Genomic DNA, 19,097 nt, shown 5'->3' with positions numbered 1-19,097 from the left:
GTCCCAGTATGTGAGACACACACATAGACACACACTCACACACACACACACACACACCTAACGGAGGCTGTGTCACTGAGATGCACATCTTACAGACTACCCATGCAGAAGGCAGAATAACGGAGTGGGTGGCCTGGCTGCAGCCTGTCTGCTGCCCAGGCCAAAGTGACAGACAGGCCACATTACCCTGACGTATTGTCCACTTCTACGGCAACATCTGTTCTCCTCTAGAGATAACAGAAGAATATGAAACCTAGATTGTGTTTTTTCAGTAAGCACCCACTAGCGACTGATGCAAAACCAGCTGAGGCTACACAGAAATGCAATCACCTGTCTGTGAGTCAGTGGATCAAGGACAGCCTTGCCTTCAAGTGCACACTAAACATCCCTGCAGACTAAACACAGAACACATCTCTCTGCTCACACTTGAATCAAATGACAAACTCCCAGCTACACATGTTTAATCTCAAACCAGCGTGTCAAAGAACACTGAGCAAATCAAAAGTAGATGGAACTATATACAAATACTGTATATAACTAGCGGTGGGAATCCAAGGGTACCTCACGATACGATACATGGCTTAAGAAACTGATAATATCCCGATACAGCAATTCTGCGATAATAAATGTTTTGCTAGACGATTCCAGAATGATACATTACGACACTGGTGTAACTATGAATACATAATGACTGTAAAAAAAAAAAAGGTTAAGTGCAGGTTTTCACAATTCTGCAGCACAAGCTTTTCAGTCTGCGAATTAACATTTAGTCTAGCTCGGGTTCTGACCAAATACACAATGTTTAATGATTTCTGTAAAATCATAAATGTACCATTATAAAACTTCAGTTCTTTTGGCCGGCAGGTTTGATGAGACAATGGAGACGTGATGAAGACTGAACTAAGGAAAGGCTGTTGCATCATTTCGTTAGCTGGAGACTGAGCGTACATTTAACAGCATTTTTTGATCCATATTGTGTACAGCCGTAGCAAACCCTTCGAGAACCACTTTTGTAAGAGATATGAATTCTTAAGCTTTTCATCCATAACTAGCACTGGGAAGAATTAAACCCCAGCAGACCCAAAACCAACCACCACACCCATTAAGTGGACATGGTAACCTTTGTTTCTTTTGGTTTCTAAACAAAGTGGCCAATATCCTTGGTGCAACGGGAATGTCTGTAATGGAGCCTGTGGAGCGAGGAAAGGCTCTCACAAATGAGATAATCTTATTTTGTCTCCCAGAAATCTCTTTGGGGATCTGAGTGTGTAGGTCAAGACAAGAGGTTGGGAGGACATGGGACCCAAACTCTATCTCTCTGGAGAAGATTGCAGACTTAGATCAAGCTGGGGGGATAAAGAACAATAGACAAAAGAGGTTTAAAATACTTTTATCTAAACAACCGTTTAGGTTACAGATGTTGATTACACAGCTCCAATGCACAAGACTAAGACAGTAGGAAATGGAAATACCTTAACCAATGGTGAATAGTAGAAAAACAGGATATAAGGCATAATGGGGGCAACTGTGGCACCTAACCCCTTTAAAGTAGTGGAGGGGGAAGGAAGGCAGAGGCTTGTGTGAACAGTCTGGACAGCCAACAGGACAGAGACACTCAAGTAAAAAAATACAAAAGTATTCAGCATTCAGCACAGGAAACCGTATTTCCTTCCCATTGCCGTCTTGGCTCAGATCTATATATGGACAAAGCCGGCCTCCACCAATCAGAGCATCGTGATCATACTGAGCACAATGCAAATCGCCACCTTTGAGATAGGATAATATATTAAAAGAAAATACTGCATAATCTCAGCCTCCTATTTATTTGCCACATTAAAGCAATACTGACCTTTATGTGGTTAAAAACGCCAAGGAGGTTTATGGAAACAGGAGCAATAAACCAAAGTAATGGGGAATGTTTGTAGGCACATGTTATGTAAATGTAATCACATTAACGTCCCATGCTGTCGACAAAGCCCAAACAGGATTTGGATTCTTAGACTTTTATATTCTTTTGGTACATTTGTATGTGACTCAGAGGGTTAGAGGATCCACCAGGACCCCCCACCCACCCCAAACCCTACACACACACACACACACACACACACACACAGACACACACACAAACACACATTTTAACCCTTGTGTTGTCTTCCCGTCAAAATTGAAAATGACCACTTTTGTTGAGGCTTTTCAACATTTTTTTTTAAATTTTTACTTTTTCTTATGTTTTTGTCCCTTTTTTCAACACATTTGACGCTTTTTGACTACATAACACTAACTTTTTAACTTTAGTTTTGCAGTTATTTTTGGGACTAATTGTCAATAAACCTCATTTATAGGAAATTATACCTAATGTTTGAGTTAGAAAAGCAGAAATTAGGAATTATTTAGACTAAAATTAAAGGAATGGATGTTAATGGATAATCACAGACTGGAATATGTCAACTTTTACTCAATACTATTTCAAAAACACTTCAATTTGTTCTTCAAATGCTATAAAATTGAATGAGATGCCCCAAAATTAATGAAAGTAGAGACTTGTACTTGCCAAAGAGCGTTGTGTGGAATCAATCATGTTATTTTGGGTAATTAAAAACAACACTGACATAGGACAACGGGTCAATTTGACCCAAGGACAATATGAGGGTTAATATGTCAACTTTGATTAGGAGGTTGAAATAAAACTTTCCCCTACTGAAATGAACTTGCAAAGCTGTGTTTTCAAGAAAATATTCACCTTCTTACAAGTACACTTTAATCAATCTATCTTTCTCGATATTAACTAACTACTCCACTTCCTGTTGAACCTTACTAGCCTAATCTGTCACAATCACATGCTCCATGCACATTAATGTCACCTCTGTTAAAAGCTCCTCTGGCACCTTCAAGTGACCAAATCCAGTGATGGGCCACACAGCTGTGCTATTTCTGTGAGCGAGGCACATGTGATGTGTCCTGAGCTATGATGTCAGCTTCCAACGCTGCTACCAAAACAATTATTCTGCCATGACGTAATCGGTTCCGCCAACCTGTCAAGTGCCAGCATCTGGCACCAAGGACAAACTAAGAAACAGCAGCTATTACCGTACGAGGCCTTTGTCTTTAATAAGAAAATATTCTGACGTGCCAGGATATCAACATGTATCTGCCTTGATAAAGGAATACACTGCAGGGGAGGGGGGAGGTTATATAATATACTGTATATCTTAAGAATTTCCAAAATTGCCCATGAACAGAAAAATCATAGTCTAGATCAGTTTAAACTGATTAAACATTTAATTGCGATTAATCGCATTAATGTCATAGTTAACTCGCAATTAATCGCACATTTTTATCTATTCTAAATGTCCTTTGGTTTCCTTTTGTCCCATTATTTTTTCTAATTTTACTGCTCTTATCAACATGGAAAAGTGTTGTTCTATTGAAAACAACATTAGCATTTAGCCTTCTGTAGGGTTCAATTTCATACTAACATTCTCACTTTGAGCAAATAATCTCTCAGACAATGTAACACTGTCCATCAATAAAAGGGTGAAAAAATACTTTGATGGGGGGGGGAACTGGCATCAGCTGTGTGCTTGGCAAGTGGTATTTCAGACTGGATGTGCTGCGATGATAGATCAGTTCACAACAACAACACACACAGATCACTTTGGTCTTGTTAATGGAACCATTTGGCGACCTTTATTCGTTTCGGCGTCTCTCGGGACTACTCTTTGGCCGGCTCGCAAGCCCAAACAAGTGTGTGCGGCGTGCCTGTAGTTTTGTTTCCGGTCTAGCTAGACCCGGTGTGGTGTTGTAGTTTTTCTAACACTACTAGTTAGCATGTGAAAAAACGAAAAAGTTTGCTAGGCCAAAAATAATGTTAATCTTGCGATAAGAAAATTGGGTTTGTGTCAACGCCGTTAATGACGCGTTTAATTGACAGCACTAGTCTAAATAGATCCATCAAATGGAGCTATAACTTTGTTGAATATAAGCACAAGTAAGCCACGGCAGCTAGAACCAGTTAAAGATAAGTATCAGCATCGGTCTGTCAAAATAAAATAAGTTGATATTCCTAAGTTATTCTTGGTAGTTGCTTGAGAAAATCAGATGTATGCTACGGGGGTCTGAAAAGAAATTAGTTGAAGCGTGGGGATCTTTCTTGACTTTTTTTGATCCACACAACTTGGATATTACTCTTGACCTTCTGGGTCTGGACATGCTGCTTCTGCTTAATTATTATGCCTTAATGACTTTTCTATCTCAATTTCAATTTTGCAATAGTAGATGCTTGATTTATGTTATCTTGCATTGTGTGCTTTTTGATATACAGTATGTGTATACCACGTTGTAAATTCCTCTATTAACCAGATCCATACATGGAGGGACAGCACGGGGGAAGGGATGCTGTTTTTAATTGTCCTAATTGTCTTTTTAATTTACGTACATTGTAACATTCAATAAAAGGAACTGTGAAAGAGGGTATCCTTGGTGGCTAAGGCCAAGCAGCATGCATACATATTCAGTGAATTAGTCAATTGACAGTAACTCTCAGTTGTTTTCCTGTCATAATAAAAAGCTAGAGATGTTAAACGCAGGAAAAAAGCACAGAAGCGTAACAAGCTGCCGGAGACCACAGCCGTGATTAAAGACTTCGACCCATCATGCAATTTGATGCAAAGTTTAATGTGCAATCCAACCCCGCCCTTGCTCCCCCCCCCACTACTGCACAATGTGATTTGGTGGGGTACCTGCATATAAATAGTTTACAAGTCTTCAAAAAATAAGGGGGCTGGGAAACGTGTAGGAGTGAATGGAATGCCAAACAGAGGTGCTCTGCTGCAGCTTTTATTGTTCATGGGGCTTTCATGTATCTTGTTGTGCTGTCACCTCTGCCGCTGGTTGAAAAGAATAAAAGAAGAGAGAGGATGTTTACGTCTCGAAAAAGACAAAGCTGAAAGTGGGTGTTATGACCAGACTTTGGCAATCTGGCGAGGAAGGAGGAGAGAGTGTCGCAGGATGTGGGGGCATCATCATTCACGCACATCAGACAGACATCATGTACAAGCACACACACACACACACACACACACACACCACACACACACACACACACACACACACACACACACACACAAACACACACAGGAGGGCTGAGTGATCTACCACACATCAACAAAATTTGACAATGAAAACTGTTCACTGGATTTTCTGGTCCCTTACCTGTGCTCTCGGAGACTGGAGGCCATGGTGTGCTTCCATCATCCTCTCCACTGGGCAGATCTTTGGAGACAGAAGTTGATAAGGAATATGGTCAATGCACAGATTCCAGGCCAGAAAGAAAACCATGATTGGTTCACTTAATGTTGGTTGGGTTGTGCATTGTTTGGATTTTTAACTAATTTGATTCAGATGTTTCCATTTGATTCTGGTTTTTATCGAATCCAATTATTTAGGGGTGGAGTTGAAACGGGTCACATGCTTATTTCACCGAGGAAAATTCTTTTTGGTTTAAATGGGGATTTAGAGTTTTACCAGGCTTTTTCAGCGTATAATATAAATAAAGCGGCACTGTGCTCCGTAGCTACAACACAACAAGCGCCTGCAAGCACGGTGGCCGCAACGGAAACCAGAACTTCTGCATGTTAAATTTGGAACCAAATTTTCCAAACAATTCCAATAAATAAAACGATTCCTTTGGAATCGTCATTTTTTTTCTGCTTATGTAACAATTAGAACATCAAATCTACTGAAAAGCATGAATCCTTCAAGTTAGTGTTCATACAGCACAACAAGCACTGTAAACATACATTGTTATAAGTTTTGTACTGTATTTATTATATAGTGTATATTTGTATTGTATTTTTGCTCTAGTTTTTATGGCATTAAGGTGGTATGAGCACTGTAATTTCCATTTTTATGGATGAAATAAACTTGACATATGTAGGATGAAATCATCAAAATATGTATATGTATCTCTGAGCAAAATTCCCTCATTTTAGGTTTTGGGGTGGGTTAACAAGCTAAAGAAGGCATAATGAGAAACATCCCCCATGAATTAAGGGCAGCTGTTGCTGTGGTTTGTCGTCTCCCAGCCTCTATTAAACTCACCTCCTGACGCTTCATCAGCAGCAAAGTCCTCGTCATCGTCCAGTAAGCTCGGAGACGCCTGGACATCGTTTCCCCCCTCCAAGTCTTCTGGGAGAGGGACCTCTCCCCACACCTTGGAGGCCTGAGTCACCTGCAGCAAACACAGAGAGATTTACAGAGGTTGAAGTCTCCGCGGAGAAAGGTTACACCCAGTGCTACGCAAGGACCCTGGAAGGGTGGAGGGAAAACAAAAGCTGACACAGGAAACGGGGCATTGTGATGTGTTTACTTTGACCATTTATTATCTCTTAGAGGCCTTTTAAGAGGTTGCATGCAAACAAAAGTTCATGACGCCGCAATGAACAGAGCTCATTCAGGGCTTTGAGTTTCTTTCACAGCTCAAATGTCCAAAGAAATCATGACTATTTGCTGTTGTATGTAATTATAATCTGAATTGTGGAAGTTGGCTAAATGTATTCACAGCTGACTGCAATGACCCACCAATAAATACACAAGTGCAAGCAGACAATCACACACACACACACACACACACACACACACACACACACACACACACAAAACTGTGACAGCCAGGGAAAGCAGCTGAGGCTGAGATCAGAATTACATAAATCTATCAAAGTATGCTTTTAAGTCCACCCCCCTTGGGTAAATAAAAACACACACAACTGGTTCCCTGCTCATGGATTAGGAAGGAGTCTATCACGGAAACATAAGGTTGCCTCCAGGAGCAGTAAACACCTCAAATAAATGCAGCACCTCAGAGGACAAGTCACTTCCAAATCTGTGATCATCATATCATTAAACATGTTATGTTATTGGAACTAGCAGGTATGTAACTGAGGGATGGGAACGGAGTGCCTGGCCTTGAGCCACAGATGAGCCACCTCACTACTTATCTTAAACCATTTTAATTAAGCAACGTTCATGCGCAACTATTTTAGGCCAGGGGTCAGCAACCTTAGCACTGGTAGCTCAACCAACAACACTAGCAGAAAGTGTTCAAGAGAGCTTTTTGTAAAAGTTAAAATCCGCGCATGCCAAACCACCTCTCATAGAGCCATTTGTCTGTTATTTACGGTAGTTTGATTGACTTTTTCCCTATCTGCATTCAGCGAAGACCTGCCGTACACTGCCTCTGATTGGCTAGTACTTGTTTCCTTCTTCACAAAAGGCGTCGCAAAGGTGGACGGGCTCGGTGATGATGGCAGGCTTAATGCTGATATGGCTCGCTGATTAGCAAGAACATTTTTAAAATGGCACTTCATGTTAAAAAGGCTGCCAACCCGTTTTAGACAATATTTGAGAAATCTTTTGTTAAACGATGCCATACTAGCATCTCTGTGAGGCTGTACTTAGTCAGAGCAATGCTTTGATCTAAACAATTTTAACATGCTAATGTTTAGCAGGTGTTATGTTTACCATGTCCAACATCTTGGTTTAGCACATAAAAGTGCTAACATTTGCTAATTAGCATAAACACAATGTACAACTGAGGCTGATGGGGATGTCTTTAGTGTTACAGGTAATGTATGCATTGTAAGAATTTGAAAAACAGATATAGATCTCATAACAACGCTGGATGAAAGTTAATGGATCACCAAAGTTATTTATCCTGAGGGGAATATTAATGTATGTACCATCCAATAGTTATCGAGAAATTTCAGAAATTTCTCATGGTGTCACTACGAAAAGTCAGGGCATCACCAAAGTCTTTAGTGTTCTTCCTCTGGGGATCATGAATATCTGTACAAAGAAATTGTCCAGTAGTTGTTGAGATACTTCACTCTGGACCAAAATGGGGACACACAGATATACTGACATTGCCAATGTATTCTACAAGTAGAAAAGTATTGTTATTTAGGGAAATAGTACAAAAAAGATTTGCATACATTTCTATCACAACATTCTCCAAAGGCAATCCTTGACAAGTCAAATGGATAAAAAGACAGAGTGCACCTTGCAGTGCACCTGATAGACCCATACACACTCTCAATGAGGAGACTAAAAGCTTGGCCAGCCGCTCTCATATCTGATCATCTTGATAATGTCCACTCTGCCCACCCAAGTGGAGCACAGTGTGAGTTTATTATATCTGCTTTCTCCATCTTAGCATCCAGACAGCCCAGACTCTGGCTATAAGTTTGGATATGACGCTGGCAGGATCCCACCCCCGGAATTTTTCAGTTGGCATGGCCCGCCAGTTCCTATTTCCACCCATCTCTGTCATGGTGGTTTTCCCATTTAAATGGTTCCAGCTGATAAATAACTAGATCTATCCCCCCAAATCCTATCTCCTCTGACTGAACACCCTTACAACAACAATCCTGGGCCATTTTCAAAAGGAAACCACTGACTAACCAAATTCTTTTCAGTGATGCCGACCAGCCAACCATTGGTGTGATCATTTCCTGCTTCCCACTCCCTTGGGATGGGGTATCATCTGGACACGTTGGATGGTCATCTGGGCAAAAACCACCACAAACTTACAAAGCAGCCTTGGTTGGGTCAGCCCGAGTCCATATTTGCATCTGATCTTGAAGCTAACATGTTGAGCTACACTTGTTTGAGAATGTCAATCTGGCCTCATCAGCGGGACTACATGTAAATTTGCTTTCTCACTATGCAACTGCATTTTAGTTCAAAAAGCCGCGACCTTTAAACTCAGTCTAGGTGTTGAGACACGCCTACAGAGTTAAGTAGTACTGAGTAATCTCCCTCAAGATAAAGGTCTTGACTGCTTGTAATTCTTTCAACTCCACCCAACCCAGAGGACACCTCTTAGACAATCCCCTCGCTCTAGTAACTTGTTGCAATTTCCAGAGGGACGTATGGCAACCAAGTAGATGCTCGGTATGCACACGTACATGCACATACATATAAATATTGTACACACATGTGAAACACAGACAGGCATACACATTCCAACCAAAAGGAATTTACCTTTGAAATAGTAGTAGTTCTAGAAAAAAAGAATGCCAGAATCCAAGGATTATGAGATGACAGATGATGCTAAACAGAAGCTTGAGGACGGGCCTTAAGTTTGGCCAGCTGTTGTTTAGTGGGACCAAAGAAAAAAATGCATTTTGGTTCGGGAACAACTGATAAGTAATGGGACAGAAGCAGAACATTCTGGGAAAAGACTGGTACACTGTAAAATTAAAGCCAAGATCTTTTCTTCCATCAGCGGTTGTTAAATCTTGCAGCTGGAGACCTGCTGTTACCCACGTACCCACAAATGCTGGCTCCTCAACGTGCACAGTTGTAATGCAAGCAAGTTTATTTAATTTCACAGTCACTGGCCGTTAACAGTCAATCAGATTCCCATGGTTCTTTGTTTCCTGAAATGGATAAAAAATTGATAACAGTTATCCTAAGCTTCCCAACTCACCACCGATTTTATCTGTAAGACCACAAGAACAAATGTATCATAAATGATTCCAAAGAATGGCTGGGTTCATTTTCTATTTTTTCTGACTTGGTGGAATAAAAACTACTTTAATTGTTTCATCATCTGATTTTTTAATATCATAACATTGATACTGAGATAATGATGGGGCAACAAATGTGGCATTCACCTTTCCATAGTAACCACACGTTCTGTACATTAATATTTTCTAACTGGTGCTTGCTTGCTCACAACAGTATGTTGAGATAGCATGCAATTATTGGAGTCATTTAAGCACAACATATGATCTTTCAGATCAGTTTATAGATGCTCGCAGTATGAACAAATAGTAAGACAGACTATAGAGCTATACCGATATTTGTGTTATCGTGTGAATGCTGACTCAGCAGCATTCACAGTATTATAATCCGATTCTTTATTCTTCAACTTTTTTTGGTCACCTCTAACTTCTGCATACGTTCAGCTACAACAACCTTTGAAATATCAAAATTTGTACCTCTTTAAGCACATGATTGGACTTCTAAAATTTTATTTTACATTAAAGTCAATGGAGCAATCTCCAAGTACTCTTCAGGCTCTTCCTCTTTGAAATGCTACACCTCCCACATACTTTTGCCTGCAGAAGGCATTTAAACTTTAAATCAGCAGTCTTCAACGTTCTGAGGCCAAGGCCCCCTTAGCTGAAAGACAGACATAGTAGGGACTCCCAACTACATGTACTGTATACAATTAAGTTGCATTAATGGATGAAAATGAATGGCAGTGAATCCTTAAGCTATTATTCAATGTGTACATAAATGTTTGTTTTTCACAAAAACGCCAATTTATCTTTGCTATTAAAATGTTACATTAAGTTTTAAGTATCCCTTCCGACATACTGTATTTTGTTTTTTGAAAAAACTTCCAACATTATGTTTAAACATAATTTGCAGGCCCCCTGCTCCAACTTTGAGGACTGCCAAGGAGTCACAGACCCCTTGTTGAATATACCTTTAGCTATTACAAAATTATTTAGTAATTTATACTGTTTGTTGATCCCCAGTGGGGAAATTACAATTTACACTCTGTTTGTTAGTAATCCTGTTTGTTAGAAATCACTACACACAGGCCTGAAGTACACACACACACACTCAGGACCTAATCATGCACAAATGGAGAGATCCCATGGTGAGTAGGCTGCCAGCTGGACCAGCGCCCTGAGTTGGGGGGATACGGTGCGTTGCGCAAGGACACCTGGCAGGAGGTGAAGTGACATCTCTCCAGCTACCGATCCATAATCCGTACTTTTGGGGACTTGAACCGACAACCCGCTGATTCCCAACCCAACTTCCTACGGACTGAGCTACTGCCATCCCCAATTTATCTTCATTGCTTCATTGTTCATAGCTTCTTTTACAGTTTTTATGTTATCACTGTTTGGGTTTAGTGTTTCATTCAGCCTCTTTCTGTGCTTGGAATAGAGTGAATATTGCATGATCTGACATGTTTTTTTAGCTTTTCAGCATTTACAAGTATTTCTGCAGGAAATGCATTTTGTAGTTGTAAATAAAATGTCTTTGGCAGTGTTTTGTACAGTACGCCATTTACAGACAAACCACTGATTTGGTCCTTTAAACGTACAAATACAAAAGTGTCTGCAAAACACGTACTGGCATGTGGTAGTACATGCAAACACACACCCACTCTCATTCACACAGTATAATAAACCCACGCTCCTGCATTCCCATTCTGATCACATCTCTGTGACAGCCCTAGCCTGTCAGAAGCAGTGTGAGAAGAATTCCTCATGGGACTCGATTCGCCCACTCTGCTAATAAACCCACTGATGCAGCTGCAGGTCAATCTGTGAGAAACATCTTGAAAGGCCTAACCAATGTGTTACAGAAAACAAGAAGCAGCTCATACTAGTCAAAAGTCCCACAGACAGGAGTGATGATTGCTCATAAAAATATGTAATGCTGTTTTCTCATAGAAGCAACCGAGATTTAGCATTTAAAGCATCTCCTGAGCTCACAGCAGAGCGTGTGATAGGCAAACATAGAAAGGTAAAAGCTGAAAAAGGCCACACGGGGTATTGCTCATTCCTATCAATCGATTTTAAACACAAACCTTTCAAGCAAGCAGTGTGCCGGCACTCCTTTGCAAAATGAATTCCCAACCTCCTTGACCCTCCATCCCTCCTTAACCACCCTTCGCTCTCTTTCACTCTCTCCCCCTTTAAAGATCTATCTATCTGCCTAGACTTGAGTGTACTAAACAGGATTGGAATGTAAACTACAGAGAGCATTAAGTGGACCAAAGCTTGACTCATACTGTCTTCTCTTTAGGTATATGCTGAAAAGAAGAAGCACTACCAGGCACCAACACGGTCCTAACTGCAGATCCCCCAGCACTCCCTTTACTTGACCCGCTGCTACCAGTGGAGTAGGTGCAACAGTGTTATTAGCAAAGTTGCATTAAATCTGATCCATTAGAACACTTTGATAATGTAAAAATAAAAATGTGTGAACGTTTTTTTATGTGCTTGGCCTTGTGTTAAAAAAAGAGTGATGAAAGAGACAGAGAAATAGAAAAAGCCCTTGAGAAATGTACTTTTCCATAAACTTGCAGAAACAGCAGATATGGACGTCTTAAGGTTTGGAACAACAGGAAAGCTTTGTCCTTGTTTGTGTGAGAGAGACAGAGTTTCCTATTTGTTTAACGCTTGCCTGGAGTGGTGGGTGAATTGACAAACTGCCACTTCTGACACTAAACCTCTGCCTGGGCCCCTGCTGCAAGGGCCCGATGAGTGAGGCCCTTCTGCTCCCTGCAGCTCTCTGACATGTCTACAGGCTTTAATCCAAAGTGATTGGATGGGGAGGAAGTGGAAGGAGGCTCCATTCAACAGACAAACACTCTTTGACAACGTGCAGGGATTGTCTTCCTAAAGTGTTCCATGACTAATACTGTGGGTGCAACAAACAGGTCGGATTTTCTCAGAAAAAGAAGCTTCTGGAGAGAAATGAAGGGGGCCATTGAGTAAAAGGTGAAGGATAAGTCCACATTTTTGAACACATGCTTGGAGTGCTTGCCTAGCCATCTTCCCCCAGGTCATTCATTCCCTCCCCCACACAACGGTCATGCCATGCATTGCACAATAAGCTTGGGCTCCCACTGGAAAGAAACAGTAGGACCTGCACTTTCTTGACACGCATGTGCCTTTTTAGATACAGTACTGTGCAAAAGTCTTAGGCAGGTGTTAAACAATGCTGTAAACTAAGAATGCTTTCAAAAATATAAATATGATTGTTTATTTTTATGAATTTACAAAATGGAAAGTGAGCGAACAAAAGAAAAATCTAAATCATTTCAATGTTTGGTGTGGCTACCCTTGGCCTTCAAACCAGCATCAATTCCTATAGGTACACTTCCAAAAAAGTCGGGCAACGTTGAGGATCCTAATGGTCGGCCAAGGAGACTTAGTGCTGCAGATGAAAAACACATCCAGCTTATTTCCCTTTGAAATGGGAAGATGTCCAGCAGTGACATCAGCTCAGAACTGGCAGAGACCAGTGGGACCCAGGTACGCCATCTACTGTCTGGAGAAGTCTGGCCCGAACTGGTCTTCATGGAAGAGTTGCAGCCAAAAAGCCAGACCTCCGACATGGAAACAAGGCCAAGTGACTCAACTATGCACAAAGGAACTGGGTTGCCGAAACATGGCAGCAGGTGCTCTACTGATGAGTCCAAATTTGAAATATTTGGCTGTAGCAGAAGGCAGTTCGTTGGCCGAAGGGCTGGAGAGCGCTACAATAATGAGTGTCTGCAGGCAACAGCGAAGCATGGTGGAGGTTCCTTGCAAGTTTGGGGCTGCATTTCTGCAAATGGAGTTGGAGATTTGGTCAGGATTAATGGGGTCCTCAATGCTAAGAGATAGAGTCAGATACTTACCCATCATGCAATACCATCAGGAAGGCATATGATTGGCCCCAAATTCATTCTGCTGCAGGACGCGAAACAAACAGCCAAGGCCATTAAGAACTATCTTCAGTGTAAAGAAGAACAAGAAGTCCAGAAGTGATGGCGTGACCCTCCCAGAGCCCTGATCTCAACAGCATCGAGTGTGTCTGGGATTACATGAGACGGAAGGATTTGAGGAAGCATACTCCCACAGAAGATCTGTGGTTAGTTCTCCAAGATGTTTGGAACAACCTACCAGCCGAGTTCCTTCAATAACTGTGTGCAAGTGTACCGAGAATAACACACCTAAACCACACCTATAGCTGCCGGTAGTTCCTCACCGGACACGGCTTGATTCGGGTCACTGCGGTCCAGACACAAACGCATTACTTGAAGCCTGGCATGATATAGCGAGAATCCAGCTGCTGCACAAGTCTAAGTAGTACTAAGACCTGTAAACAAACTTTGTGTAAAAATTGGATTTCCCCTTTAATTGGTAATGAAACCATGGAGATGTAAAATCATGTCTGTCACTGTATAAGCATGGGAAATCATACCCAACGTGCCTTGATGTGATTGAAACAAATTCACCAAAAAGACATAAGAAAGTCTGTTTTTGTGTTGTGTCTGCCCCCTCTCAGGCACAACCAGATTAAAAAATTCTCTGTGGTAAAGCAAGCAATGCCTCCAGCAAGTCAGCATCTGCCACACAACCTCACACACTCCTCTCCCTTTAAACCAACACTCACTGTTTAGGAAGGCATGTCAAAATAAGCATCCAGCCTGTGCAGACTTGTGTACTGTATGTGGTGCAGCTACATGAATAAGGATGTCTTCAGAGCGACAATTACATTTCTTTTTAAAAAGGAAAAAAAATGCAATTTGTCTGTGAGCTTTTTCTTTTTTGCTTTGCGGCTGGGATCAAAGGAACAGGAGGGCAAACTAATGGATCCATAACATGTACACACGTGTACAGCAGTACACGCTTGACAAACCTATGTGAATTACTCCATGCTTAATTATAACAAGACCCAGCTTTTTCTTTTGCAAGCTTTGTGTATCAGCTCCAAAATAGCACAATTTGCTAACAGGGGGTGAGTCACTAAAATGTATTTCAGGCCAAAGGTCCAAGTCTGGCGACACAACGACCAGACAGCGAGCAGGGATCGTAAGCATGGTGTAAAACCCGACACCCCAGCCTAACACTAACTGAAAAGCTATCTCTGATGGGCTTTTTTTTTGTCCTCAATGATAGCAGGATCACAAGACTTTGTATTTGTGTAAAGAGCAGTAGAGCAAAGCCTCGTGATTGCCTTCATGTGTTTCTTTTGTAATTTTAGAGGTCTTAAAGAAAGACACTAAAATTGTCAAAAGTATTTCATTTCCAGCTGAGCTTGATTATTGCCTCCCTTCAGGCTACTTTACAGGTAGCTGAAAGTGTTTTTAAAAGCTATGCTGTATTACATTTTCTCTGTGGGTGGGATAACGAGCGTGACTACATTCCACCTGAACATCCCTATAGGCGTGAAGGTCCAGTTGACACCCTCCAAAGCCCTGTCTTCTCAATTATCACCCCAGCAGGACCCGGCGTCAACAGACCACCTAGGATCACGGCCACAGCTCGTCCAGTGGTGGAACCTGAAGGGCCCCACCATCAATCAACAAAAGCCCTAAAACCACCCCCTTATTTACACATGCAGGTATTGAAATACAGTATGCGCACCCACACACACACACACACACTAGCAGACTCTTTCAGCCAGTAATGAAGCTATTCTGTTTTAATAGGTCTCTGTGGTTTGTGGGAAAGGCCAATTTATTGGATTTGAGGTTTAGCTCTTAAAACTACTGGTGCTCTTCTATTGTGAGAAAAATATCCCAATGAATGTTTACTTTCAATTGGCAAACCAAGGCAGAGCTAAAATGTTTAACTTATAGCAAAGAGCTTATAGCAAATTTGAAAATATACAACCAAATCCTGTTCTGCATGTCACATCGAACAAAACCTGTGAGAGTAATCCGCAGGTCTATAAACAGCGTGTGTGTTTCCTGTAGCATTTCTGATAGAGTGACCTGCCGGGAGGAAGGGGCCGTGGGGCCAGCTCCAGTTCCCACAGACGACAGCTGACAGCCGAGGTGCTGAGACTCAGAGGGGAAGAGCAGCTCGGTCTTGGCCAGCCCCGGCCTGTGTATTTATAACAGAAAGAGACCCTTTGAAAGCGTTGCTGTGTCACTTAAGATGCCTGCTTTTCTTCCTACTGGAGAACTCGGAGGTGTCAGGGGATCTGCGGTGGCCAAACGTTAAGCTGACACTGCAATACAGGAACACTTAAGAACAAAGATCGACTCGAGCTTTAGCTGCAGTAAATTAATGCATAAGAACGATGGATTTCCTTGTACAAGAGGAGCTCTTTACTTTTTGTTATGCATGCAGTAGTTACAGTACAGAGCTCCCAGCACTGAAGAAAAAACCTACATGTACTCCATAACAATTATTAGTAGTAGTTCAGTCCGTAGGGAGTTGGGTTGGGAACACGAAAGGGGGTCCCAGTACGGACCAAAGTACAGAGTGTGGATTGGTTGCTGGAGAGATGCCAGTTCACCTCCTGGGTGCTGCCAGGTGCTCTTGAGCAAGGCTGGCACACTGGCAGCCCACTCACTCTGGCTCAAGGCGCTGGTCCAGCACAGGCAGTCCACTCACTCTGGCTCAGGGCACTGGTCCAGCACTGGCAGCCCACTCACTCTGACATCTCTCCATTTGTGCATGAATAGGTCCTGAGCATGTGTGTGTGTGTGTGTGTGTGTGTGTGTGTGTGTATTTCAGGCCTATGTGTAGTGATTTCAAAACAAAACAGAGCGTAAACAGTAATTTCCACACTGGGGATCAATAAACATTATCAAGTAATTATTATTATTAACTTTAGGTTCAATTGCAATAATATGGTACCAAATAAATTAAACTAAATATGTGCAAAATGTATTTTTCCATGCAAATGACATTACTTCAAAAAGCATATCACACATTTATAGCTGCAACTATTTTGATAATCAGTATATCAGATTGAGTATTTATGAGTATTTAGAAAAAAAAGTTAAAGATTCTCTGATTAAAAGTTCTTAAATGTGAATATTTTCAGGTTTCTTTTCTCCTATATGACAGTAAACTGAACAGCTTTGAGTTGTGAACAAAACAAGACATTTGAGGATGTTTTTTTACTGACATTTTTCACAATTTTTTGACATTTGACAGACCAAACAAATAATTGATTAATCGAGAAAACAAATCGACAGCTTATTTGATATTAAAAAAATGGCTGAAGCCCCACGCACAATTATCATACAGTTTTTACTAAATGTTTTAAGTGAAGATAATGTAGGTATAGATAGGTGCTAGATGATAAGGGAGCCCTCTAATAGTACATTCATCCTCTGGACACACCTTTAAGTATCTCTTCCAAATTTAAAAGTAATCCATCCAACAATTGTAATAAATATCACTTTGATCTAAAAATGTCTACCTCGTGGTGGTGCTAGTGGAACTGTCAGGGGATCACTAAAGTCATTAGGCTTCATCCTCTGGGGACCAAAAATGCCGGTACAAACTTTCAAGGCAATCTACGCAACAGTTACCATAGGTCCCAAGCGGTGGACCAACAGACTGAGAGCCATGCTGCGAGTTTGGCTAAAGACGTGAAATGCAATATCAATAGCAATAATGGCACATTTCACTGAGTTGATTTAAAGCTTTTTGAAAAGGAAGTAGCAGCAGCTGGGTGATGGCTCTGTGATTAAGCTCTGGTTTCCCTACACTGATGGCAGCGGCAGTGTTAGATTTACTCTCCTCTCTTTCTCTCTCGCTCATTCTCACCTCAGGACCAACTAATCTGACACCACCTGTTGACTTGGCCACACTCACATTGTCCCATATAATCACAGGCTAGAGCTAGCTCAGTCTGTCAACTCACTTCCCCCCCCCTGTGTATCATACTTGATTAGTTCATGGTTACACTGTGTGGGAAAAGTAGGCTAAGTAGACAAAATCTTTCTAAGTATGCAGCTTATGCAACCATTTCTAGAACAAATTGGATCCTTAGAGTAGTAGCAAAGCTTTCCACTGAGGTGCAAAAAGGAATCACTCAAATGTTTACAATTATAGATTTCTTATGGGATAACTTTGTGAGAACAGAATAGCATCCAAGCCCTTTGGCCTGGGAGAGAATACCCTCCAGGCGTCCTATCCAGAGGGAATAATTTCATGTTGGTAAAGCCACTTCCCACCAGTTCCCAAGGTCATGCTATTTGGGAGGGCAATCTTAAAATTAACTGAGATTTGGCAAGGTACCATGGTGAAGCCTTTGGAACGCAGAGTAGTTCCAATATGTTGATCATCTCAAACCATGACTTTTGAACAGTCTTTGTTTGGTAACCCAAGATGCACTTTGAGCTTAAAACATCACAACAAAACCTGCTGTTAACTGAACAAATATCTCTGTTGGGAGCCTTCTGCACATCAAAGTCTTTTTTCCCCACAATTTTTTTTCAATATTACTCTCTGTTAGCTCTGGCGGGATTAAAAACACAAACGTGATGGGCTGCGAGAACCAAAATATTCTTTCTCAGCTGTCTATGCCATTAATATAAACACAATAGCTATGCCCCTCGCCAGATGTTCTGCGCTGCAGAGCAAACAAGACACAGCAGTCTGATGTGGACAAAAATCATCAAAGGGAGGAAGCAGAGAAGGTATTCAGAGGTTATCCCTGTCTTTCAAAGAGCCGTCATCCTCCCCATTGGAAATTACCTGACAGCTGTTTTTTACTAACCCGTGCACCATGGGAAAGCCAAGAGTGGGAGTATTCAAGAGAACAGAGAAGGAGAGATCAGATCTGGCTTGGCCTCACTTGCACAACCGCACAAAATATCCATGGGCACGGAGAAAATGTCAGCTTTCATCACTGCCCACACAGATAAGCATAAAAAGGATTTTTTTTCACAAAAAAATGCCCATGTGAGTATCATGGGTTGGGTACCCACAGTCAAAGAAAAAAAAGAACAATAGAACATACTGACACTAGGCAGAACCATTCACAATGGGTACTTTGCAGTGGAGGGTCATTCGTTGCAACATTAAGAAACAAGATGATGAACTCATTTTTGGTCTTCAGGCATGAACAACAGCATCCACAGCTGCTTTATTTTTTATTTTTATTCTACTAAGGTTTTGCTTTGTGATTATGCATGAAGTCACTAATATAGTGAACCTGACCTGTCAGACCTAAGCTTCTGTCTGTTCCATGTCCATATTAACTGACAGCATGTAGAGTTGGATAGAAACAAAAGGGAAAGTAGAACACTTTACGAACTGCAAAGACCTACAGGACAATGGAGTACTATCTTAAGTACAGCTGGACCATCTGTGCCTTCAATCAAGGTTACCCCCGGTACAGATGCAGATAAAACCAATTTCTTCACAGAAAACAGACATAGGAAAGTAAGATGGCTGAAACCTCATCTAAGGTTATGTGTATATTACAGTTATGTGATATTACAAATAAGTATTATAACTGCCCTCAGCTGTTGCCACATTACATATAGTACATTTTGGCAAAGATGGCACAAAGCCATTTGTGTCATCCACCCTTGTTGTTTTGTT

At 41.4% G+C, this 19,097-nt stretch overlaps 1 protein-coding gene across 1 annotated transcript in view; it reads right to left on the bottom strand.

The window, feature by feature from the left end:
- hspg2 (heparan sulfate proteoglycan 2) overlaps window positions 1–19,097 on the bottom strand; it is a 122,381-nt gene that overhangs the window by 83,818 nt on the left and 19,466 nt on the right. The window contains exons 2-3 of the mRNA XM_032519888.1: window positions 6,100–6,229; window positions 5,212–5,271 (exon numbers count right to left, since the gene is read on the bottom strand). Of these exons, the coding sequence (XP_032375779.1) occupies window positions 5,212–5,271; window positions 6,100–6,229 (190 nt within the window). The remainder of the gene's footprint in view (window positions 1–5,211; window positions 5,272–6,099; window positions 6,230–19,097) is intronic.

The sequence above is a fragment of the Etheostoma spectabile genome, chromosome 7, assembly GCF_008692095.1.
Source record: "Etheostoma spectabile isolate EspeVRDwgs_2016 chromosome 7, UIUC_Espe_1.0, whole genome shotgun sequence".
NCBI classification, from domain to species: domain Eukaryota; kingdom Metazoa; phylum Chordata; class Actinopteri; order Perciformes; family Percidae; genus Etheostoma; species Etheostoma spectabile.
The sequence above is the reverse complement of the archived record's forward strand: the minus strand, read 5'-3'. Positions and strand labels throughout refer to the sequence as shown.